This window comes from Chiloscyllium plagiosum, chromosome 15 (genome assembly GCF_004010195.1).
Source record: "Chiloscyllium plagiosum isolate BGI_BamShark_2017 chromosome 15, ASM401019v2, whole genome shotgun sequence".
NCBI lineage: Eukaryota > Metazoa > Chordata > Chondrichthyes > Orectolobiformes > Hemiscylliidae > Chiloscyllium > Chiloscyllium plagiosum.
In genome coordinates this window covers 34,323,522-34,350,353 of record NC_057724.1, presented here as the reverse complement: position 1 = coordinate 34,350,353, position 26,832 = coordinate 34,323,522, and the positions used below count along the sequence as shown (strand labels likewise).

Genomic DNA, 26,832 nt, shown 5'->3' with positions numbered 1-26,832 from the left:
CAAATGGTGCAGTGAGAATGTCCCTATCTCTAGGTTATGTTCAGGTCCCACGTGTTCTAGAGGTGTGTCACAATATCTCTGAATTAATTGATCTAAAAACATCTCAAATTGCATTTTTCCAAAAGTTACTTTCCTACATTTGTTTTGTTCAAGTAGGTCTTTATAGTTATGCAAAATATATTTACTGCAAATATCTTTATTATTCTTTTGTCATTTTTAACAAGTACGTTTGCAACTTTAAAACAAACATCAAATATTATAGCCAATATTACACATAGCAGTCAAATCTTGTTCAATGAGTTGAAACAGTCCGATTTTCAGAACCTAAATTATAAAATAAATCCTAATTTGACGCATTTCTTTGTTTAAAAAATATTTAAAATGTTTTTGAATTACAAAGCTCACTTGATTGCTATATGCATTCTACCTGCTTCACATTCATAAGGGATCTGAAGAGATTATTCTTGTAGCGTGTCACAGTATAACCTTTTCCTGCAGCACATCTGCGCCGTTGAAGTCAGCCCTTGGACCAAGCTGTCAGCCTGTTCCCATGGTTACCCTTACGCCTGGCCAGATTTACGGCAGGCCGCCTGTTCATTGCGACAGTTGGTCGTTACCGGAAGTGTATGGCTTGACGGTAGTTGGATCCATGTGCGGGGCCTGAGAGATGGTGAAGGAAATGGAGCCGGTGCAGGGAAAGGGGGAAGGACTGTGCAGGTAAGATCGAGTTTCCGGCATACCGGACTCTATGTTGAGTGGGCTCTGTCGATGATCCTGCAGCATGTTTATGGCAATAGGAGGTGTCTCGGTGAAGACACATCAGTCAGTAATTCAGAGAGGGTCCGCAAGGCTGTTACACTTCCCTGGGCTAAAGTCAAATTGCTCCTTTATTGGTGACGTTACTGACTCTGATCATCTCTGGACATAAAATCACATCTGCTAACGGCTGGTGACAACGCAGCACATGGTGGAACTGAGATTGAATTCGCCCCTCCAACTAAAATAAGTTCACCTGTTGGCATAGCAGCGCTTCCAGCAGCTTCGTGGCGTTTCTCCCAAGCGTTGGAGCAAGTTAGTTTTAGAAAGTAAATTGAACAAATAGTTCTTTTCAGAGATATGCTATAATAGGCCAGATGAAGCACATGCATCTTTTAGGTACCATCATCAGAATGAATTATTCAGTGATTGTTACCCGAAAACAAAGTTTCCAATTATTTGAGTTTTGCCAAGACATCATTGCAGCATTGTTTGCCTATGTGATAAAATCTCTGCTTCAAAGCGTTATTAATTTTTCTGATGACTGAGACATAGTGTAGAAGTGCCAGTATTCTTTTCTTGCAATGCACAGTTTGCTCATAGTTACATGTTCAGAAGTGGGAGGGTATTTTATGTAATCTGTGTTTTGATCTCCTGTGCTCGCAAGTCCATTAAAGAACAAAGTGCTGTTCATGTTTCAATGCAGACAGGCAGGAGGCTGGAAGAACACAGCAAGCTAGGCAGCATCAGGAGGTGGAGAAGTCGACATTTCGGGTGTAATCTTTCTTCAGGACTGGGAGTGGGTGTAGGGGAAGCTGCAGATAGTGTAGGTGGAGCAGGGTGGTGAAGATAAGTAGAGGGTCCAACCTGGTGTTTCAATGACAATGATTAGCACAGCCAGCCTACACAATTCAAAGGTCAATTGCTACTCATTTCTGTTTTCAATCAACTTCCTCCTCTTTACCAACGAAAAACAGACTTCAGTTCAAACTCATAGGCCGACTCTGCTTTCTTTCCAAGAGCGTCTTCCCTTTAGCACTATCTCAGGCCAACTGAAGTATTCACAATTTAGGTGTCCTTTTCAACTTTAATCTTAAGTTTTGGACTCCATTTATTTGTTATCGAGGCTACTCTGATCTCTACCTTGGAACATAGAATTTTACAGTACAGAATGGCATGGTGGCTCAGAGGTTAGCACTGTTGCCTCACAGCGCCAGGGACCCAGGTTCGATTCCAGCCTTGGACGACTGTCTGTGTGGAGTTTGTACATTTTCCCTGTGTCTGCATGGGTTCGCTCCAGTTACCACCTACAATCCAAAGATGTGCAGGTTAGGTGTGTTGGCTATGCTAAATTGCCCATAGTATTCAGGGATGTTTTAATTCTGGCTAAATGCAAAGTAATAGGGTAGGGGAATGGGTTTGGGTGGGATACCCTTCTCTTTGGGTGGGATACCCTTCACAGGGTCGGTGTGGTCTTATAAGGCTGAAGGGACTGTTTCCGCACCCTAGGGATCCGATGGTTCTATGAAGAAAGCCATTTGACCCATTGTTTGTACTGGCTCCTGAAAGAGTTACCAGTAAGTCCTGTTCTCCGGCCCTATCTCCGTAGCCCTCTAACTTTATCCCTTTCAAATATAAATCCAGTTCTCTTTTGAAACTTCCTATGGGATCTGCCTCCTCCACTCTCCCAGGCAGTACATTCCAAATCTTAACAATTGAGTAAAGAAGTTTCTCCTCATGTTACTTCTAGCTGTCTTGCTAACAGTCTTGAAGTTGTGACTCCTAGTTCCTGACATACTATCTAATGAAGAAAGAAGATCCTTTTTTACCCTGTCAAAATTGTCCATAATTTTGAACACTTCAATAAGGTCACCGCTTGTTCTTCTCTGCTCCAAGGAGAACAAGCCCAGTCTGTCTAATCTTTCCTTACAACTAAAATCCTTAATTCTTGGTATCATTCGAGAAAATCTCCATTGAACTCTTTCCAGGGCTATAACATCCTTCCTTACATAATGTGTCCAGAGTTGAACACAATACTCTGAATGTGGCCTGACCAATGATTTGTTGAGGTATAGTATCACTTCCTTGCTTTTATTCTCTACCTCTATTTATAAACCTGTGGATCCTATAAGCCTTTTCACAGCTGCTTCAACTTGCCTGGCCACCCCAAGGTCCCTCCGCTCCCGTACTCCCCTCAATGTTGTACCATTAAGCTTGTATTGTCTCTCTGTATTGCTTCTGCCATAATGCATTCCCTCACATTTCTGTGCATTGAATTTTATCTACCAGGCGTCTACCCATATGGCCAACTTGTCAATGTCCCTCTGAAGTCACTCGGTATCATACCCACAATTTACTATTCTCCTGAGCTTAGTATCATTTGCAAATGTAGAGATTTTGCCCTTAACACCCATCTCCAAATCCTTTATATAAATCAGAAAAAGCAAGGATCCTTACACTGATATCTGGGGAACACTGCGTTCAACTCATCTCCATTCTGAGAAATGCCCATCTATACCTACTCTCTTTCCTAACCTTCAGCCAGCATCTAATCCATGCTGCCAAAGAACTATCAATCCCAAACATTCCTGATTCGCTAATCGACCTGCCATGTGGCACCTCTACAGCACTTTTTTCTTTTGTACCTCTACCCCGTTCACTCTGAAACTTGTTTCCTTCTGTAAAAGATTGCTTAAGTGTGGCTCTGCTACTTCCACTATCCATAAAATTCAATTAGTAAAATTTCTGGTAACTTCCATTCATAAACATCCATATTTTTGCTGATCTATAAGATCTATATTAAATTTCATATCATCTGTATTATTTAATCATGCATGATCTCTCCCAATCTGTCTCAAAAACCTTCTCCAGTTCTATATCCAGCTCTTTCAACTCTCTGTTGCTCTAATTCTGACCTCGCAGAGTATGCATTCCTCCCTTGCACCTATGTCTTTAGTAATGTTAATTGTTGTATTTGTTTGAAGTGTGGCATTTTTGCAAGTGTTCTGTTGAATGTATGACAAAAAACTCTGGTAACGGGTCTGCCTTTTCGGCAACATTTAAGTCCGAGGTTCTGAAATTCCTTTGCTATACTTCACTGCCATTTCTTTAAAAATGGCTTCCCAAAATCCACCTGTCACCAAGGTTTGAGGAAGTACTTTTTTTTAGCTTTGGTGTCTCCTTAGTCTGAAGAATATTTTCTGAGGGGCTGAGTGTTTATAAATTTGTTTAGTACGAAAATTTCTATCTGCTTTTATGAAGCATTTCTGCTGAAACTGGGGATATTACTTCAAGAAATCTGTAGATCCAATTGCTGTTTTTTGAAGAGGTGATTTTTTTTGTATTTCTTTCGTCGAGCCATGTATCTTTCCATTATTTAAGTTCGCATACTCAGAAACCTAGATAATTCAAAATTGACTCTGAGGTGTTCTAGGAGAAAGTGAGGACTTCAGGTACCGGAGATTAGAGTCGAAGAGTGTGGTGCTGGAAAAGCACAGCCCCTCAGGCAGCATCCGAGGAGCAGGAGAATCAATGTTTCGGGCATAAGCTCTTCATCAGCTCCCCCTTATCCCAGTCCCAACCTTCCAACTTGGCACCGCTCTCTTGCCCTTTCCTACCTGTCCATCCTCCTTCCCACCTATCCGCTCCATCCTCCTCTCTGACCTATCAGTCCCACCTCCCCCTTCATCTACCTATCACATTCCCAGCTACCTTTCCCTTTATCTCCCCCTCTCTCCCATTTATCTCTCAGCCCCCTTGGCCGACACGCCTCATTCCTGATAAGGGCTTATGCCCAAAACATCGATTCTTCTGCTTCTTGGGTGCTGCCTGACCAGCTGTCCTTTTCTAGCCCCAACTCTTCGACTCTGAGCTGTTGTATTCAATATAACAGAAAGTAAGAGACTGGGTAAATTAGAAGGCTATAGTACCTGTTTTTCATTTTCATTCACCTGGTAACTTCATGAACTTCTGCATACGTTGATCATGTTCCTTTCATTATCCATTATGATCAGATTAATAATAAGTATCCTCAGATACCAGCAGAAGCAGTTTTAGTCTGTGATCTGGTTCCCCTTCTGTATTGTGGGCCTGATTCCAAATCTTTGCTGTAATGTCGATGTAATCTTTCAGTTGCTGCCAGTGCTGGAATTAAACCTCTCCGAATTCTGTCTCTTTTCATCTTCCTCTGTGCAGAAGGAAAAAATATACAATGTTTGCAGAATACAGAACAAGAGTTGTCACACAATTTCAAAATCCATTCAAATGTTGTGTAACTGCATTTTGCGTGTGATCTGAGCATTCACGGTCTGTTTAGATAAGCGGCAAGTGACTCTGAGCATTTTCCTCTGCTGAATTATGTTCTGTCAGGTGTTGTTCTTCGTGGATATGAACAAAATCAGAGCTGAAGATTCTGACAATAATGTAGGAAACTGCAATCTTGGAAGTTTTGTTTCTCCCTGCAGCCAAAAGCATAACATTTGCTGTCAGCTGCATTTTTGCAGTTCCGATATAAGATATATTTATGAGGTGGTTTGTTCAAACAACTTGAAAGGGTTCAGAAAAGATTTACAAGCATACTGCCAGGGTTGGAGGATTTGAGCTACAGAGGTATAACAGGCTGGGGCTGTTTTCCCTTGAGCGTCAGAGGCTGAGGAGTTTATAAAATCATGAGGGGCATTGATAGGACAAATAGATAAAGTCTCTTCCCTAGGGTGGGGGAGTCCAGAACTAGAGGGCATAGGTTTAGGGTGAGAGGGGAAAGATATAAAAGAGACCTAAGGGGCAACTTTTTCATGTGTATGGAATAAACTGCCAGAAGAAATGTTGGAGGGTAGTACAATTGCAACATTTAAAAGGCATCTGGATTGGTATATGAATAGAAAGGGTTTTGAGGGATCTGGGCCGGGTGCTGGCAGGTCGGACTATATTGGGTTTGGATATCTGGTCGGCGTGGACAAGTTGGACCGAAGGGTCTGTTTCCATGCTGTACATCTCTGACTCTAATACTGTACTGTATATTTTGTTGATCTATATGAGTTGACAAAGAGATGAAGCTGTCAGACAGCAGAATGACTGCCATTATTCAATGCTTGTCACTCCTTAAGATGGTATTCCCGACCTATGAAAGCAGTGCCATGGTTGTACAAAACTGGGTCAGGAATTGGTTTATGTTATTCTTGCCCAGAAAACATTCTAAAATTCTTACATGTTTCATAAAAGTTCAGCTGTCCTTTAGAATAATTTAATTAATGTCAATTTACCCAACTTCTCTCAAAACAAAACTGTTCTTTTATAAATGTTTTAGCTTTGGATTATTCAATCTGTGTGACTGTCAATGACCTTGTATATTTCTGACTCTCAGAGATTTACTTTCACTTGGAATGGAAGAGGAGGATTTGCTTCAAACTGAACATGTCTTGACTGCCAGTGAGGATGAGGTACTACTTTGTTTCTCGGAAGTTTTTTTTTAATCCATCACTTAGGTTTGTTACTGTAAAGCAGGAATAATCAAATTATGGTTCATGGGTGACGTGTATGCTCCAAGCATCAGAAATCTGAACATTAAAGCTTTTGTAACTCTTTCTGAATGCTTCTGTGTCTTAATCACCAGTTTGCCTTGTTCAGGTTTAAGAGGTTGAAGGTGTGGAAGGAACTGTTCTTAGTACTCTTGCCTTATTGGTGAAACAACGAAACAGAAAACCCCTTGACATTTGCAGCTTGATGACACAAATTAAAAGGAGCATTGTCATTGGAATATTTGTGTGATTATTGAGAAATTAAAGGCCATCGCAGGAGTCACCAGCCCGATCAACAAAAACAAAGTGAGAACTTTGGAATTAATGATCAGATTGTAACCAATGGATATCCTTGGGTGTTGAGAAGAACTGGAAATTCAACTGTCAGTTATCTGTTACAATTCTTTATCCTGTAATTGTTGAATTTCTTGGTGTGCTTGTATTTAAAAGAAACTTTTCACTGCTGCTAATTCTGGTTCAGTAGTTGCTACTGCCTTTAGGCTAAGGAGTGTCTGGGTTTATATTTAGATCAGTATATTTTGATGAAGAAAGATTTGGTGCATACAGAATTAGGTGATCAAAAGACTGAGGAGCAAAAGTAGTGCATTCAGCCCATCGAGTATACTCTGCCATTCAATGAGATCATGGCTGATTTGGTAATCCTCAACTCTACTTTCCTGTCTTTTCCTTATAACTCTTGATTCACTTACTGACTAAAAATCTATTTGTTTCAGCTTAGAATATACTTAATGAGCCATCCACAATAACCTTCTGTAGTAAAGAATTCCACAACTTCACTACCCTCTGAGGGAAGAAATTCCTCCTGATCTTTGTCTTAAACGTGTGACCCTTTTATTCTGAGATTACACCCTCCAGTCCTAGATACTACCATGAGGGAAAACAATCTTTCCACATCTACGCTGACAACTCCCCTAAGAATCTTGTATGTTTTGATAAGTTTACATCTCATTCTTCTAAATTCTAATTCCAGGCCTAACCTCTTCCAACCAATATATTGTCCAGAAGCTCTACCTACTCGACCTATCCTCATAAGACAGCCCTTCATATCTGCTTTCAAAGTAGTGAACATTCTGTATGCTGCCTCCAATGCCAATGTATCTTCCGTTGGATAAGGGGCCCAAAATACTGGATTCCAGATTTGGTCTGACTAGTGCCTTGTATAGTTTTACCTCCCTAATTTTGTACTCCATTTCTTTAAAATAAACATACTATTTGCCTTCCCTATTACCTGCTGAATTTGGATGTTAGCTTTTTACGATTCATGGACGAAGACCGTCAAATCCCTCTCTTCTGTAGCTTCTGCAGTCTTTCGCCATTTAAGTAATATTCAGCTCCTCTCTTCTACCTGCCGAAGTGCATAACCTCAGACGAGATGCACATTTTGGGTTATAAAAATTGATGATGTTAGAAAGGCAATGCGCCTATGCATAGAGTTAGTGCAGACTTAGGGGAGCTAAATATCACTTAAACAACATGTTCTGCACTGTCCCTCATTTTTCAAGCAATTTATGACTGAATATAATCAGAAATGGAATTGAGCTGTACTGATTTGCATGTGACTGAATCCTAGATTCCATAATAGTGCTGATATTTCCTGATAGATGAAGACAGCTTAAACTGTAACGGTTGCAAAACTTGAACCTACACCTCTAGTACTGATTGCTTAATCTGTTGCTACAGTTATCCTTTTCATGGAGTCACTGATTCATGTTATTAATTTCTACATTTTTCAGGACGGCAGTGATGATGAGAGGAGGCATCAAAAACTATTGGAGGCAATTAGTTCCCTCGGTGGCGAGAGAAAGTAAGGACATCAAAGGTCTTTTCAAGCCACAGTAAAAATAGAGATGACCGTTTGTGTGTGGCAAATAGTGTTTATAAATTATTGAACAAATATTAACCCTAATAAGGCGTGCAATTGTACTTGTTATTGAGAAGCTTATAGTGAAAATATAGAATAGGATTGTTCCCTCACTATACACAACAGCTAAATTAATCTTTTGCAGTGAGCTTGCAATGCTCTAATGTTGACATTGTGAGTAAAGCTATGTATTTGTGTAATTTTCATAATGTTCAGCATGGGAACTGATCACTTCACCATTCTATATATCTGCTGTTATATTTTTAAATTAGTGTACGATCAAAATTCAAATGCAATCTATCTGAGTAGTCATGATTTGGAGATGCCGGTGTTGGACTGGGGTGTACAAAGTTAAAAATCACAACAGCAGGTTATAGTCCAACAGGTTTAATTGGAAGCACACTAGCTTTCGCAGCGACGCTCCTTCATTGTGACAATCACCTGATGAAGGAGCGTCGCTCCGAAAGCTAATGTGCTTCCAATTAAACCTGTTGGACTATAACTTGGTGTTGTGTGATTTTTATCTGAGTAGTGTTTATCAAAAATATGTAAATGTTTTCTTCAAATAAACAATTAGACTTTGTTTATTATTTTCATTTCTAATTTAGGAAGAAATTGGCAGAGAGGACAGAAGCCAGCTTACAAGTGTCAGAATTCACTGTCAGTTCAGAAGGTACAGTACTCAAAAGTTTCTGCACAAATAACAGTTAAAATTGATACGTGTAACGATGCAGTCATGTGTTAAGCACTCATGCTTTTGTTTTTCTTTGCCTGTTGGTCTCCTTTGTCACTATTTCAAATTCATATTTTGTTTGCGCACACTGATGTAGTTGCCTAATAGCTTCTCTTGGCTGAGAGCAGAAAGCTTCAGGAAAGCACAACAATATCTGTACTTCCTCAGGAGGCTAAGGAAATTTAGCATGTCCATAAAAACTCTTGCCAATTTTTATAGATGCACCATAGAAAGTGTTCTATCTGGATGCATCACAGTTTGGTATGGCAACTGCTCTGCCCATGACTATACAAACTACGGAGTTGTGAACGCAGCCCAATCTATCATGCAAGTCAACCTTCCATCCGTTGACTCCATCAGTGTTTCTTGCTGCCTCAGGAAGGCAGCCAACATAATCAGAGACCCCTGCACCCCAGTAATAATCTCGTCAAACCTCTTCTTCTGTTGGGCTGAAGATACAAAAAAACCCAAGCATCAACAGATTGAAGGTCTTCCCCACTGTTAAGACATTTGGATGGACCCCTCACATTAATATTAATATCGATATCGCTCTTTGTGCCCCTTCTCTGCTGCCGTAACTTCACTGTTCTATAACCCTAATTCACTTTATGTGGTATGATTTGTCTGTACTGCATGCAAAACAAAACTTTTCACTGTACCTAGGTACATGTGACAATAATAAATCAAATAAAAAGTAATAGAAACTCATAGTTTTTTTTGCAGTCCATTTTGTTTTGCTTACATTTCTGCTGCACATGAACATTCATTTTCAGCCAGTCAAAAAGCAGCTACCAAATTATTCTATAGCAGCGAAGGTATAGACTAGACTGGCCTTTGTTTATTAACCTACTAAGCTTTTCAATCTGAGAAATCTAATGGAAGTTAGAATATACTGAATTGTAATTATAAGCCTGCTTCCTTTTATAAATGTGATGAAAACATGAATGTGTCTGTATCATCTATGTTGTGGATACTTTGAAACTTGGGACTGAAACTGTGAATTGAAATGTTTTTATCTTGTTATCACATAATGCATTTTCATTCAGTGCAATTGTGCCAGTGACTTCAAGGCTAAAGCTTGTTCCTTTTTGTGGGGTTGAGAGTTCTTGCTCTGTCACATTCGTTAGTCAGACCAAAATATTTGAGTTTCTCATAGCTGAAATATTTGATTAATACAGTTAAACTTACCTGGTTCTAAATTCCAAAATGTATGGAATTGATGCTAAAGCTGCATGTTATCTTAGCATTCAGCCATCATGTAAACTCAGTTATTCACTATCCTTCATTCCAACAAAAGGCAGTTGTAAGACCACTTATATGCCGTACTGTGGAGATATCCTTCCGTACAGAATAATTCTGCCTTTGAATATAAGCAGTGGTCCTGCGTAGAACTGCTGAGTAGATGCTAAAGTGTGATCGGCCAAATTAGGATTGATGAGCCCAAGTTGCATTTGCACTTCTCAAATGGCTAATCCTTATGATATTTGATGAAACTGTGAATAAGCCACTGAAATACAGCCTTCACTGTGGGTGATGAAAGATGAGATAGCATCTGGGAAGAAGAATAAGGACTGTGGAATAGGACATACTTTTTAAAAAATATTTGAGAGCTTCCTGTATAAAAGATATCACTTAATTTTAATTTAATCATTTAAATGTAGATCGGTAACTCTGAGATCTCAATGAAATTCTCACCACTTAATACTTGCTATGAACTATAATTGGAATATTTGACAGTGAAATCATTAATATTGCAGTTCTGTTACTAACTATTTGACAAATAAAAATTTTGAAGGATAAAGAATAGCGACCCATTGTGGGCATTGTGTTCAGATAGGTTAAGGGTTATACAGCAGAGCTTTCTAAAGGAGGTTGAGTCTACTTCTCTCGAGTCAAACAGATTGCCAATGTCCTCGCATCACATTTCTGAATTTGACCTCAACACCATGTAGAACAGCAGGCAATAAAAGTATTTGTGTTTGTCTGAGCAGCTCTTGTTATATAGGACAGATGTCCGAGGTAATTTCTTTACTCAGAGTAGTAAGGGTATGGAATGCTTTGCCTGCAACGGTAGTAGATTCGCCAACTTTAAGTACATTTAAGTCGTCATTGGACAAGCATATGGATGTACATGGAATAGTGTAGGTTAGATGGGCTTCAGATTGGTACGACAGGTCAGCGCAACATCGAGGGCCGAAGGGCCTGTACTGCGCTGTAATGTTCTATGTTATGTTATGATCTGATATCTACTTCCTCTTATATGCATCTGGATTTGCATCTTATGACATTTGCCATATGATATCATTAGTGGCTGCCACATTAGAAACCTTAGAGTCAATGTCCTACATTTGAAGTCGGGTGAACTGACCGTGTCAATTATTCTTTGTGCTTAAGTATAACCATGCATAAAAGCAAAATTTTGTATGAACCTTTATAGTAGAACTTAATCAAAAATCCAAAACAGCTTAATACCCTCTGCTCTTACAGAAGGGCAACCGTTTAATGAAGGCGCAGCATTCCAAAAGCTAGTGCTTGCAACTAAACCTGTTGGACTGTAACCTGATGTGATTTTTAATTCTGTGGGCTCTAGAGTTATCTCCCATGGTTCTCCACTGTTCACATCATAATGTATCCATTAAATTTGTGCTGCCCTTGGGTTGAGGAAGGAAGAAAATTTGCATTTGTTTTATAGTTTAGTAGCCAGAGTTGGTTGCTGCTAAGACCTCATATATTGTACATTTTAGAAAAGATGTGCCTTTTCTTGGAACAATTAGTGTTAGAGTATTCATTATAGCTGCTCTCATTATAATGTTGGATGAGGGATTCCAGAATTCTGACCTGGCAATAACTGCAGAGTGGTAGTATTTGTTCAAGATAGTATGTGGCTTGTATTATTTTGATGGCATAGCTGCTCTTTACTAGGCAGCATTGCTTGCTGGAGTGGAATGCATTTTGACATTTGGTATAAAAAATGGAGAGACTTCAGCTGTAAATTCTACCTCCTACAGCACATAAGTAGCCTTCTGACAATTGGCAAAGCATGTTGCAAGAAAGCAGCTGGTGTGCTGCTGCAGCAAACATGAGAGGAAGAGTGCACAAAATTTGTGACAGAAGTAGTCTGGGAAGAGGTTTGGTTTTATATAAGCTAATGAGCAAAATTATGCACAGCAACATTTCATTCTGGCTGCCTGAATGAATGCCATGTTAGATTGGTTAATTATTCACCATTTGTTGCTGAAGATTTTTAATTTATTTAATCAACACTCACACTTTCTTCCAGGTGCTAATGAGAAGATTGAGCTATCAGATCTGCTGCGAACCATTCGACCATCCCTTTCATCACTGAGTACAGTGAAAAAACAGCTCAAGACATTTGAAAAGACAAACAAAACCTTAGATTTACCTCTGAGCAAACAGCAAAGTGAAAAGGTAAATTATTTTAGGATTCATATAGCTAGGGTTGCATTTGGAATTGTGATGAGTTTTGTGTTACGATCAGCATGGTAAGAAATAAATTGATGTTTCAAATGAATTAAAAATACGAAACTGTTCCGGATAGGAGAAATAAGATATTGGTGATTTCTCTTCATTTTTTTTTAAGCTGAAATTGTTAGGTTTGACTCATTTTTGAAAAAGGAGATAATGAGGTCTGCAGATGCTGGAGATCAGAGTTGAATGTGTGTTGCTGGAAAAGCACAGCAGGTCAGGCAGTATCCAAGGAACAGAAAAATCATCGTTTCAGGCTGGTGCCCTTCATCAGGAATTCCTGTTTTTCAGATTTTCCTGTTCCTTGGATGCTGCCTGACCTACTGTGCTTTTCCAGCAACACACACTCAACTCGTTAGTGAAAAATAATAAACATGTCAACATTATTCAGTGCCCTCATGTTTCCTTAAGTCAGTGACTAGCAATATCACCTCAAATCTGTTTTGTAATGTACTATCTCTTCACGTAAGTGTGCGGGGCCTGTAATAGTTTTTGTCTGGCCATGTGAGTGCAGTTATTCAAAATGGGTCATTTTGTGCTCAGCCTGTAGGAAGCCTCTGGATTGTTGCACAGCCAGGCAATTTAGAACAAACATTGCCTAGTCACGTGATATACAGGATAGTTCCATCATTTTACAGGTAATATGTTAGGTCTGTCCAATCGACATGGTAAAACCATCAAATGTTCTGAATGAATTGGATGTTCATCAGCATCTGAAATACATTTCTTGGAATTTGTAGGTATATAATATTGAAATTCTAACACTCATTATTCTGAAAACAATTTTTCATAATATAATATTGGTAATTATATAAACAGTATATACCCAAAAGAGTGAAATTATTTCAACTTTGTCATTTTATCAATGTAGATTGATTATTTGAACATTTTCAAACTTTGTTTTTGTCAAAAGATTCAACGGTCTTTGGCATATGAGAAAACATCAAAAGAGGTTACAAAGTGGAATCATACTGTGCTACAGAACCGGAAAGCGGAGCAGCTCGTCTTTCCACTAAATGCAGAACAACTTACTGTCAAACCAGTGGAAGAAATGATAGCCGGCTGGAAGGTATGGTGCAGTATGTGGTGCTTAGAAGATGATTTTTGGAAAGTGTTGCTTTGCTGTGCTCATGATATGAATTAAGCCAAAAATAAAATTTCCTAGTCAGCATGTAATCATGGGTTGGATATAGTTGGGATTGTTAAGTAACTTTCCAAAAGCCAAGAACAGCTTTGTACGATTCCTGTGGATGCAGTCTTAGCATTCATACTTCTGTTGAGTTGCTAATGGTGCTAAACAGTTTTTTTTTAAGAAAAGCACCATTTGGTAGGCATTTTTTCAAAAATAAAATCATTATAAACTGGGAGCAGGAGTAGACCATTCAGCACTTCAAGCCTACAGCAATATTCAGTTTGACCATGATAATTCTCTATTTCAATATCATATTCTTACTTTCTTCCCAAAGCCCTAATTGTCTTTAAGATCTAAAGATGTATGTATTTCTTTTTTTGAATAGATTCAGGGAAGTGCATTCAAGCTGGGAATTCAGCAAACAGGAAATCATTGATACAAAGCAATATCCAATTTCTCTCAGTTGTTTTGTGCACATTCTTTCTCTGAAATATATGCATCATAACTGAGTAGAAATATGTGGCTCAATTGACAGCAAGTTTTGAGAAGATTTGTAGCTCAGGTTGAGGTTCTGGATGTAGGTTTGCTCGCTGAGCTGGAAGGTTCATTTTCAGATGTTTCGCCACCATACTATGTAACATCTTCAGTGAGCCTCCAGATAAAGCACTGCTGGTATTTCCTGCTTTCTATTTAAATGTTTGGGTTTCCTTTGGTCAGTGATGTCGTTTCCTGTGGTGACGTCACTTCCCGTTCATTTTCTCAGGGGGTGGTAAATGGGGTCCAAGTCAATGTGTTTTTGTTGATATAGTTCTGGTTGGAATGCCATGCTTCTAGGAATTCTCATGTAAGTGTCTGTTTGGCTTGTCCTAGAATGGATGTGTTGTCCCAGTCGAAGTGATGTCATCCTTATCTGTATGTAAGGATACTAGTGAAAAGGGGTCATGTCGTTTTGTGGCTAGTTGGTGTTCAGGTATACTGGTGGCTAGTTTTCTGCCTGTTTGTCCAATGTAGTGTTTGTTATAATTCCTCCACGGTATTCTGTAAAGGACATTTGTTTTGCTTGTCTGCATAGATTCTTTCAAGTTCATTAGCTGCTGTTTTAGTGTGTTGGTGGGTTTGTGGGTTACCATGATGTCAAGGGGTCTAAGTAGTCTGGCTGTCATTTCCGAAATGTGTTTGATATAGGGGAGAGTGGCTAGGGTGTCACGACATGTTTTGTCTGCCTGTTTGGGGTTGTTGCTGAGAAATCGGTGGACTATATTAATTGGGTACTCATTCTTTTTGAATATACTGTGTAGGTGATTTTCCTCTGCGCCGCAATGTGTTGTGGCTCGTTAAAATAATGTGCTGATGCAGCTTCGTTTGTGGATGTTGGGATGATTGTTTCTATAGTTCAGTATTTGGTCCATATGTGGTATTTTCCTATAGCCGCCGGTTTGAAGTTCCCCATTGGCTGTTTGCTGTACTATGACATCTAGGAATGGCAGTTTGTTGTTTTTTTCCTCCTCTTTAGTGAATTTTATGCCAGTAAGGGTATTATTGATGATCTTGAAGGTTTCCTCTAATTTGTTTTGTTTAGTGGTTACAAAGGTGTCATCCACATAGCAGACCCGGAGTTTGGGTTGGATAGTTGGCAGATCTGTTTGTTTGAGTCTCTGCATTACTGTCTCTGCTAAGATCTCTGATATCGGAGATCCCATGGGTGTTCCGTTGGTTTGTCTGTAGGTTTAGGTGAAGTGGGTGGTAAGGCATGGGTCCACTAGCTTGGCGGTACTATCCTTGCTGATGAAGCTGGTGGTGTTTGATGGATGTGTCTTTGGGTTTTCTAATAGTGTAGTCAGTGATTCCTTGACCAGGTTGATGTTGATTAATGTGAACAGGGCTGTTACATCAAAGGAGACCACTATTTCATCCTCTTCTATCTTGGTGTCTTTGGTCTTCAGGAATTCTTGGGTGGAGTGGATTGAGTGGCGTGAGTCTTTTACTAAGTGTTTCAGTCTTTGGTGTAGCTCGTTGGCCAATCTGTAAGTTGGTATTCCAGGTGGTGAGACGATGGGTCTATATAAATAGAAAGCAGGAAAAACCAGCAGTGCTTCATCCGGAGGATCACTGAAGATGTTACCTACTATGGTGACAAAACATCTGAAAATGATGTTTTCATTTCAGCCCAACAAGCAAATCTACATCCAGACTCACTTAATGTCTGTCCAGTTCAGGCAACTGAGCCAAACATCAAAAGGCTCTAACTTCAGTAATTAATAGTGACTTTAATTGATCTCTCCAGAGCCAGCGCATAGAATCTTTTTAGATTAGATTACTTACTTACAGTGTGGAAACAGGCCCTTCGGCCCAGCAAGTCCACACTGACCCACCGAAGCGCAACCCATCCAGACCCATTCCCCTACATTTACCCCTTCACCTAATACTATGGGCAATTTAGCATGGCCAATTCACCTAACCTGCACATTTTTGGATTGTGGGAGGAAACCAGAGCACCTGGAGGAAACCCACACAGACACTGGGAGAATGTGTGTGGAGTTTGCATAGAGTCGCCTGAGACGGGAACTGAACCCGGGTCTCTAGCACTGTGAGGCAGCAATGCTAACCTCTGTGCCATTGTGCCGCCAACCAATCTTACAGCTGATTTCAATAGCTCAGGGCAAGGAATGTCATCCCATGGTTGATGTCTAATTGGTTAATTAGAAATTAATTTCCATGGCCTTGTATCACTCCTTGTTGCAAACTGTGTAAATATTGAGTAAGGACAGAATTGGTCTTTGTGATGCTTTCTGTGGTGAAAACGCTGGCTGATATTCACTTTTTGAACTTGTGTATTTATAATGGTCATATGAGGGATTTTATAAAAAAACCTCCAAAATAAGCCATGAATTTGTTTCCAGTGATATTTTACTCCTCCAATTCTTGCCCACATTCCAATTTTGCTTGAGAAAGAATAATCAGTTATTCAATTTTTTTCTAATGGTTTGTGTTTCAGAACAGTCTGTAGCAAGCACTTTTTAACAATCGTCCTGGATTGTAATTTTTTTCTTTTTATTGTTTTATTATCTACATGTTTTAATGTCCATATTGCATCTGCAGAAACAAATTGTTACCACCCTTATCATTATTCTTCAAAATTACAGACTTGGAAATAAGATTATTCAGCCTTTGGGCCTGCTTCATGATTCAAAAGTCGGTTGTTGATCTGTTTGTATTACGGTCCCATCTAACCCTGCATCACCCTTGATTCCCTCGCCTAACAAGAATCTATCCACCTCTGTCTTAAAAATATTTGTCAACCCTGTTTCCGCTGCCTTCTGAGGCAAAATTGCACATCCTTCTGAGAAAAGCAAAATTCTCATCGCTACCTTGAAAAGCAACTCCAAATTTTAAAACAGGTTCTCCTACTTCCACATTCCCCAGCAAGCCAATCTTCTATGTATGCTAATATGTAATCTCCTACATCGAGTTTTTATTTTCACCAGTAATCTTTGATGAGGCAACTTATCAAATTTCTTTTGGAAATCCAAGTACTGTACTCCTGTACGCCCTCTTTTATTCAAAACACATGCTGCTACTTCAAAGAATACTAATCGTCTTGTCAGTCCACAACTGTAACTTTTGGACTTTAGTGAATTTGCAATGCCCTTGGATTCCATTTGTCTATTTTCATGCATGGTCTTGTGCACAAAAGCATTGCTAAAAATCTTACCATCACAACATAATTCCTCTACTTATTCTATTGTATTATTTACTTAATTTCTACACATTTGATAATCTGCTTGTTCATCTCTGCTGTTCTGTATTGCTTAAAACCATTGTCACAATTTGCCATAATGCCATTGGATGTCATTAGCAAATTGGAATTCCTAGTAAATTTCACAGAGTATCTTTCAATTCTTATGCCTCAAGCACTCATGTCTCAAATTAATAAGACAAATCTCAACAATGACTATGTCTTTCCAATCTGAGAGCATTGTCTTGATATAAATTTTGTTTTCTTTAATCTAGCCTTCTTGCCATACATGCAACCAAATTTCCTTTCAATTTCATGGGTGAGGTGTAATATGTGCTCATTGTCTGTTTCTACAAGATAATTTGTCCTCAATTTATTTATTCAAGGCACGGACACCCTTGGAACAGGAGATTTTCGACTTACTTCACAAGAACAAGCAGCCAGTGTCTGTTCCAGCATTGACAGCTGCAGAACAAGCTTCTGTCCGAGCTATGAGTCTACAAGAGGTACACTTCATATCTAAGCATGTATACGTGTTGCAGGGAAGTTTTATCACTTGCCTACTTTGTGCTTAAAACTGAGCTACCTTAAACCCTTATCCCTTAGTCTCCAAAGTCTAGCTTGACACAAGGAAAGATGGATTGTTGGAGACCAGTAGTCCTAGAACATTTGCTGCATGAGGTCATCAGGGTGATGTCTGAGGATGAACCACTTTCAGCTGCTTCACCACAGATCATTCCTATATCTTGAGGTCAGAAAAGGAGATATTTGCTGATTTATACAATGTTCAATTACAGCAGTGGTGACTCAGATCATGAAGCACCCTGTATCCTTTTGCAACAAGAGTTGGCCAACTTCCAGGCTTGGACTGAAAAGTGGCATGTAACATTCATGCCACACAAATGCTGAACAATAACCATGTCAATAAGAGAAAATCTAACCGTCTCCCCATAACAGTGGCATGTCAAGGCATTACCATTGCTGATTATGAACTGGACCAACTGGTATCAATACAATGACTTCCAAGAACAAATCAGAAGCTGGGAATTTTGCAATAAGTAACTATCCTCCTGACTCCTGAAAGCCTGTCCACTGTGAACAAGGCACAAGTCAGGACAATGAAGGAATGTTCTCCTCTTGTCTAACTGAGTGAACCTACAGTTCATAAAATAGCCTGATATCCATCACAAGCAGTCAATTTTCCCCCCTACTGATGCATAGTGGCAGCATCGTATACAGTCTTCAAGATGTACTAACACAACTTTTCATGATTCCTTAAAACAGCATCTTCTGCACTCATATGACCTAAAAGAACAAGGGCAGCAGTTGCATGGGAAAGCTGTCCCATGTAAGTTCCACTCTAAACCACACTTGGAACTTGGAACTATGCTGCCATTTCTTTGCTGCTGAGTCAAAATCCGGGAACTACCTAGCAGCACTGTGGTTGGATCTTACCCTGACATCAGGTCTGCAGTGGTTCAAGAATGCACCTCATTATCCCTTCCTGAGGGCATTTAAGGAAGTCAGCAGCATTTCCATTCTTTGGGAGAATAAGAACATGTTTTCTGTTTCATTTAAGGCAAAGGAACGTCGAGCTGAACTGCAGAAAGCAAGGGTACTTCAGTCATACTATGAAGCTAAAGCAAAAAGATCAAAGAAAATCAAGAGCAAAAAGTAAGACTTTCAGATTCAGAATTAGCTTTATAATTGAGAGAAGCTAATGCTCAGTTGATGAAATTGTGGGCTGAATCTTGCTGGAGAAAGATAATTGCTCACTGTTATTTCTCTACATGCTTCAACTTCAACCACTTTTACATTATGATTTCATGGAAGTGAGAGCTAATGATGTACAAGAGGACATAATATAAATCAGGGAAAGAAAAGGCGTGTAAGAAATGCACTATTAAAATAATCATGAGGGGACTTCAGTACGCAGGTGGACTAGGAAAGTTTGGTAGTGTTTCGCAACAAAAGAAAACTGTTGATTGCCTGAGAGATGGGTTTTGTACTTGGAGATGCTCATGATCAAGCCCAATAGGGATCAGGCATTTCTGAACTTTGGTGATGAGTACTGAGGCAGACTTGATTATGGAGCTTAAGGTGAATCAAACTTGGCAGCAACTGTACTATGATAGAATTTGCCCTGAAATTTGACGGGGAGAAGCTGGAATCAAATGTAATGGTATGACATTTGAGTAAAGCTAATTAGAGATGAGGGAGGAGCTGCCAAGAATGGATTGGAAAGGGAACCTGGCAGGGAAGACAGTGGAGCAGCAATGGCAGGAATTTCTGGGGATAATTCAGGTGACACAGCAAAAAATGATCCCAAGATAGAATAAAATACATAAGGGAGAAGAAAGAAACCATGGCTGACCAGGGACGTCAGGGACAGCATAAAAGCAAAAGAGGATGCAGACGATGTGGTAAACATTAATGAGAAGCCAGAGGATTGGGAAGTCTTTAAAACGCATGAGAAGAGAAATTTAAAGCAGTAAGGGGGAGAAGATGAAATATGAGGTTAAGCTAGCTAAGTAATGTGAAATAAGATTGCAAGAGTTTCTTTAAATATATAAAAAGTAAGCGAGGGGGATGAGTGGACATTAGACCACTGGAAAATGCACTGGAACAGTGGTAATGGGAACAAATAAATAGTGGGAAATTTCGCATTAGCTTTCATAGTGGAAGATGCCAGCAGCATATTAGAATTTCAGGAGAGACGGGCCAAGGTGAGTGTAGTGGCCAAACGAAGGAGAATTTTCTAACAAAACTGAAAAGTATGAAGCTAGATAAATCACTTGAACCAGATGGACTGTACCCAGAATTCGAAAGGAGATAGCTGAGGAAATTGTAGATGCATTGGTACTGATCTTTGAGGAATCTCTGGAGTCCGGGCAGGTCCTCAAGGATTGAAAAATGGCTAATGTAACACCCCTGTTTAAGGAGGGAGGGAGGCAGGCAGAAGACAGGAAATTATAGGCCAGTTAGCCTGACCTTGATTATTGGCAAGATTATTAAGGATGAGATTATGGAATTCTTGGAAGTGCATGGTAAAATAGGCTGGGGCAGCTTCATCAAGGGGACGTCATGCCGAACAAATCTTTGAGGAGGTAAGAAGCAAGTTAGACAAAGGAGAGCCAGTGGACATAATCTATTTGGGTTTCTAGAGGGCCTTTGACAAGGTGCAGCATGGGAGGCAGATAATAAGACAACTTCCACCCTGTCCTTAAATTCATGTGTTCTATCTCGGTCACCTTCCTCCCCTTTCTTGACCTCTTCATTTCTATGTTTGGCATTAGTCTACAATCAGACATTTACTATAAACCCACAGACTCCCATAACTACCTGGACTACACTACCTTTCACCCAGTATCCTGCAAGAACTCCATCCCGCTTTCCCAATACCTCCGCCTCTACCTCATCTGTTTGGATGAGGAGACTTTCCACTCCCAAGCTTCTCGGATGTCCACTTATTTTGAACAACGTGCTATCCTTTATAAAAACTAGTTGTCACGATTTAATTGTAATTATTTGAAATAATGTTTCAACCCTTTACCCATATTATGACCTTTTCAGACACTCATCCCTCAGTGAAGGGTTACCCGTCGTCTTGTTGAGCTGGAACGGCTGTTTCCTTCTCAGCAAGGTTTTGCGCATTCACTGATGCTGTTTTCTTTAGTCAAGGTCTCTTCCTGAGACCTTTAAACAAATTGCTGATTCTCCTTACTCTCTGCTTAAGGTGTGTTCTTTAACTCATGTCTTCAACTGCCTTTTGTAGATTTTTTTTATTTCTCTAACACCTCATCAGTCTTCTGTTTCTGGAGCTTTTCTCTTACTGATTTCTAAACTGCTCATGACTTCTGTTCAGCGCAGATTGCTTGTAGCCTGTGTTAATAGGGATGTCTTCTGTCTGAATGAACCTGCATACTGCCTGACTACTATTGGATTGTTCTGATTTTCTCTTTTACTGGAGTCCAGTTACTAAGCAGCAGCGGTTTGTTTCTCTCTTCTGTCTTCTTCCTTATTGCACTGAACTGTTCACCTCGATTTAAAGATCAAATTAAAGTGCATGTAAACCAAGCATACCTTCAAGCATCTTGTAACTACTCAGAACAAATCAAAAATGAAACGAGAAAACTAATTTGCTTTACAACAAAATAAAAATACAATTTCAAATTATAAATTGTTCTTACATTTTAGAACCCAAGCTTTTAATCAATAAAGTATTGTGAAGCTGCTTCATAGGACTGGAGAGATTGATGTTAGTCTTGCACTATTACTGTGCCTTAGAAATGATACATGTGCTGTCAGTTACCAGAAATAACTTTCTGTGATGAGTTTGAGTAATTGAAATACAAATAAAAGCAAGCTATAAAAGCAAAAAGAGGCTGAGGGCCAGCTGCTGCTTCTGCGCATATATCTTTGGAATGATATGACTTGACCAGTAGGTTCTGTGATTTGTAGCAGCTCATATGGTATTTCTTAGTATCATGACATCTTTTCCTATCACTCAAGCATTGACATGGTTCAGAACAAAGCACCCTACTCCATCAGCAATCCACCATCTTAAGCATTCACCCCCTCCGTCCCAGTGTTCCACTTATAAGATGCATTGCAGCAATTTGGTAAACTTTCTTAGCATCTTCCAAGTGCATAACCAGTATCCTTTAGAAGAACAAATTCAGACTATTTAATGAAAACTACTAATTAGCAATCTTATTGTAAAAGAATGTTTTGGGATAAATGACCGTAATATGATGAAATATTTCATTATGTTTGGAAGTGAAACAAGAGTGTGAATTGGAAAATATAAAAGATGAGGTGTAAATGGCAGAGGTAGGCTGGGAAAATCAGTTGAGGCAATCTGTAGGCAATGAATAATTTTAAAAAATCTGTGCATGTTTTACAGCAATTTTGCCACAGTTGACTAATCTTTTCTAACAGAGGAGTTCATGATTGCATAAGGTTAGAAGAAAAGCTTATGAAGTTTCCAGAACTAGCATTAATTCTGAAGATTGAATTTTACAGAATACAACAAAGGAGAACCAAGAATCTGAGGAAAGGGAGAATAGAACATGAATATTTTCCACAAGAAAGCAAAAATGAACTAGCTGCATTAAAAGGAGATGTTTGGCTATAACGAATGTGAATTTTCACTAAGGAAGATACCAGAAATCCCCTGACAAGCAAAGATCCAAGTGGCACAGGAGAATGTGGGGTTAAGTGAAATTAGAATTAAGAAAATTCTACTGGATAAATTAATATGACTGAATGTTAATAAATATCCAGGAACTCCTTCATCCCAGAGCATTGATGATTATCTTCGGAAATTCTATAGATTCTGGAATGAATAGATGATTTTATACTCATATACATCTTGAAGATACAGTGAAAGGTGTTTTGCCACCACAGTCTGGCTCCATTTTGAGCTATAAAAAGAAATTTTAAATATTACTTAACCAGCAATTCACCTTCTGTTCAAATTGGATCTCACTATGGCTCCAGGGCTTCTGCAAGGGCTTTGGAAGGTGTTCCAGTCCTCAATGACTGATACCTGCAGATTGGAAAATAATAAATGTCACCCCACTATTTAAGAAGGGACGAGTGAGAAAGCTATGAACTATAGATCACTGTTCGCCTTACATCAGCAGTAGGGAAGATGCTAGGATCTATTAATGAATAGATAGCTGATTGAACTTAGTCACCATGGATTTGTGAATGGAAAATTATACTTGATGAACTTTCTTGGAGTCTTTTGAAGATGTCACTGACAAAAATCAGTCAAGGAGAACTTTTGGACATAAGGGTTTATGCACTGGCATGGATTAGTGACTAGCTAACAGAAGATTAAGAAGAAATAAATAGTTTGTTCCCTTGTTGACAACTGTGACTAGTGGTGTACTACAAGGATTGGTACTTGGGCTGTACCTGTTTAGAGTATAAATCAATGATTCGGAAGTGGGGACCAAATGTCATGTTTTCCAAGTTTGTGGATGGTACAAAATAATGTGTTGTGAAGAAGATGTAAAACATCTTCAGCTTCAGGAAAATTTGGTTAGATTTAGTGAATGAGCAAAAATATGGAATATATAATGTGGAAAAATGTGAGGCTATCTGCATCAGTACACAAAACAGATATGTAAAGTATTTCTAAAATGGTAAGGAGTTAGATATGCAAAAGGGTCTAGATTCCTTGTTGGTGAATCACTGAAGGCTAACGTGCTGGTGCTTCAAGCCATTGGGATGATTACTGGAATGTTAGCCTTTATTACAAGAGAATTTGATCAATGTGTAGTGAAAGAGTAATAGGAGCTTGGTTTGGTTTTGGTCTGGACTTTGATTTTGGTCTCCTTACCTCAGGAAAGATGTATTCCTATTGAGGGAATACAACAAAGTTTCATCAGACTTTTTTACTTGGCTGTGGGGCTGTCCCATGAAGAGAGATTGGGCAAAGTTGGAGTTTTGAGGAATGACACTTGTTCTCGTCCTAACGTACAAAGTAGTTAATGAAATAGTCAGGGTTGATGCAGGTAAAATACAGAGCTGGAAATGTTGCTGGAAAAGCGCAGTAGGTCAGGCAGCATCCAGGGAACAGGAGAATCGACGTTTCGGGCATAAGCCCTTCTTCAGGAAAAATACATTCCATTTCAAACTGGGGTGCACTTTAAAAATAAGGGGGATGCTCCTTATGTATGAGATGAGAAATTTATTTGCGTGGAGGATTATGAGCCTTTGGAATTCGGAACCATATACATGTCTTTGAGTCTGTTTAAGGTCGAGATTGATAGATTTCTGATTATCATCAACCTGTATGCCATTGGTTAAAAGGGGTTAGTGTTTGATCAGACATGATTCTATTGAATGGCAGAGTGATCTGGGCATGCTAAATGTCCCAGTCCTATTTCTATGTTGTTATTGCCCAACCTCTCCTCCACCACCGCCCCCCACACCCACTCCCACTCCCCCACTTTCTGAGGCAAAGTGTTCCAAGGTTGCACAGTCCCCTCCAAGTTTTTTCTCTTCATCACTGTCCTAAAAAGTGACCTCTAATTTTAAAGTGATGCTCCCTATTTCTGGATTCTCCTTTCTATGTCCACCATGCCAGAGCCATTCAGAATCTTGTACAACTCAAGGAAGCCACTTCTCATTCTTCTAAACTCAAGTGGAAACAAGCCCAATTTGTCCAACATATCTTCATAAGGCAATCCACACATTCCGTTTACCATTTTGGTAAACCTTTCTGTCTCCAATGTGTTTACATACATCCTTTAAATAAGGAGACTAATGCTGCATGCAACATTCAAAATGTGGTCATACCAATGCGCATAACTGAAACAGAACATCCTTCCGTTTGTGTTCATAATTTATTCTAATAAAGGATGGCATTACATTAGCATGCTTGATTATGTGCTATGCCTGCATGCTAACATTTTCAGATCATGGAGTAGAACACTTAAGATTCTGCACCTTGTAATTCTGCAGTTGTTCTCTGTTTAAGTAACACTACTGTTTTATTCTTCCAATCACAGTGAATAATCCATCACATTTTTCTACATTGTACTCAGTCTGCCAAGTTGTTTTGCTCACTCACTCAACCTAGATGGAAATCTGCAACTTTTAAGTCTTCTTCACAACATACTTTGCTACCTATCTTTCTGACATCTGCAGATTTAGTAACCATGCCTTTGCTCCCCTTATGCATGTCATTGATGTAAATTGTAAAATATTGCGGGCTTAGCATGGATCCCCAAGTGACTCCACTCGTTACATCGTATGTTAGTGGCATGGAAAAGTTGAGTTTTAAAGAAATATTTGTGAATATTTCAGAAGTATGAATAAGCATAAGAAGATCAATGCACTATACAGTACTTTGTCAAAATGTATCTGTGTTGTAATGCTTTGAATACTTGACTTCCTGGAAACAGTTTTTTATATTTTTCAATATTCTCCACATAGATTCCACAGAGTGATGAAGAAAATTAAGCAGAAGGAGATTTTGAAGCAGTTTGAAGAACTAAAAAAAACTAAGCCTGAGGAAGCTCTTGAAGAACTGAATAAAATGGAGCAAAGACGAATGGAGGTGGGAAAAAAAAGTCCTTTTAATTACAACAACTACTGAATCATAGTACATTTCATATGCATTATTGCCAGTTAATTTAGTCCATCCAAAAACAAAAGAGCGGTGCCATTGTTAACTTTTAAAGCTTGAATAAAAACTAAATGTTCATTAATTGGCACATGGTGGAGGGGCAATTTGGTCAAATGTAGGTAAAATCTACTAAACTTCCTTAGTATTTGCCAAGATTGTTCGCTGCCGTTGATTTGTTTTTGTTCTAGAATTTTAACAATTGTTTTTTTAATCAGTCGTTTTAGTTTATAGAATCCATTTCTGTCTCTTGTTGAAGTGGTAAACTGTTTTCATCAGAAATGGTGATTAAGAAACTAAATTACTCCATTTTCTGTAAATTACATGATGCCCTGAAGTTGTGAACATGTGTATGTAAGTGCAAGTCTTTTTCACAATAGAGTTGCTATATGAAAGAAATGCTCCTTCCTCCTTCACTTCTCTGCGGCCACAGACACATTTCCACCACATCCTTCCCTGACAGCCTAAGCTCCCAACGAATGCTCCTCAAATCCTGCCTTACAGCATCGTGTATGTAAGTGCAAGTCTTTTTCACAATAGAGTTGCTATATGAAAGAAATGCTCCTTCCTCCTTCACTTCTCTGCGGCCACAGACAGAGTCAATCACTCCAACATTTCCAACTCCCTCTGTTATCCACTTTGGTGGGCTATTCTTGCTTAGTCACACTCCTAACACTCAAATCCATCTTCAACAATGGTGTTTCTTCCCATCCCCACCACATCAGTTGTGAATTTCTCAAATGATCTACATTTGACCCACCCATCCACTTCCTCCTCTAAGTGCTATCCCTTGGTGAATTATTTGATAGCATTAGGGTCGTCATTCATTTGCATGTCACATGTAAACATACATCTATATTGATTAGCTGCAGGGGCAGATCATTTGATCTCTCAAGCCTTCTGTACCATTTGATAAGATTATGGCTGATCTGTTTGTGGCCTGAACTTAACCTTCTTGTCTGCCCCCTTGATCTTTTGACATCCTTGTCAATCAAGAGTCTCTTTTACTCAGCCCTAAAAATATTCAGTGATCCTTCCACTTAAGTGGTCTTCAGCACTGTCTGGGAAAGAGAATTCCAATGACCAGTGAGAAAACAACTTTTGTCCTTATTTGTTAAACTCTGGCCTAATTATTTAGAGTCATTTAGTACAGTATGGAAACAAACCCTTTGGTTCAACTCATCCATGCCGGCCAGATATCCCAACCCAATCTAGCCCCCCTGCCAGCACCCAGCCCATATCACTCCAAACCCTTCCTATTCATATACCCATCCAAATGCATCTTAAATCTTGCAATTGTACCAGCCTCTACCACTTCCTCTGGCAGCTCATTCCATACGCGCACCACCCTCTGTGAAAAAGTTGCCCCATAGGTCTCTTTTATATCTTTCCCCTCTCACCCTAAATCTATGCCCTCTAGTTCTGGACTCCCCGACCCCAAGGAAAAA

At 39.3% G+C, this 26,832-nt stretch overlaps 1 protein-coding gene across 1 annotated transcript in view; it reads left to right on the top strand.

Annotated features, from left to right (window-relative positions):
- Positions 1-565: 565 nt before the first annotated feature.
- The window catches only part of si:dkey-251i10.3 (uncharacterized protein LOC553498 homolog), a 48,946-nt gene continuing 22,679 nt past the window's right edge, over positions 566-26,832 (top strand). The window contains exons 1-9 of the mRNA XM_043704671.1: positions 566-717; positions 6,119-6,194; positions 8,027-8,097; positions 8,763-8,827; positions 12,168-12,316; positions 13,287-13,442; positions 17,628-17,747; positions 18,821-18,915; positions 25,195-25,318. Of these exons, the coding sequence (XP_043560606.1) occupies positions 668-717; positions 6,119-6,194; positions 8,027-8,097; positions 8,763-8,827; positions 12,168-12,316; positions 13,287-13,442; positions 17,628-17,747; positions 18,821-18,915; positions 25,195-25,318 (906 nt within the window). The 5' untranslated portion in view covers positions 566-667. The remainder of the gene's footprint in view (positions 718-6,118; positions 6,195-8,026; positions 8,098-8,762; positions 8,828-12,167; positions 12,317-13,286; positions 13,443-17,627; positions 17,748-18,820; positions 18,916-25,194; positions 25,319-26,832) is intronic.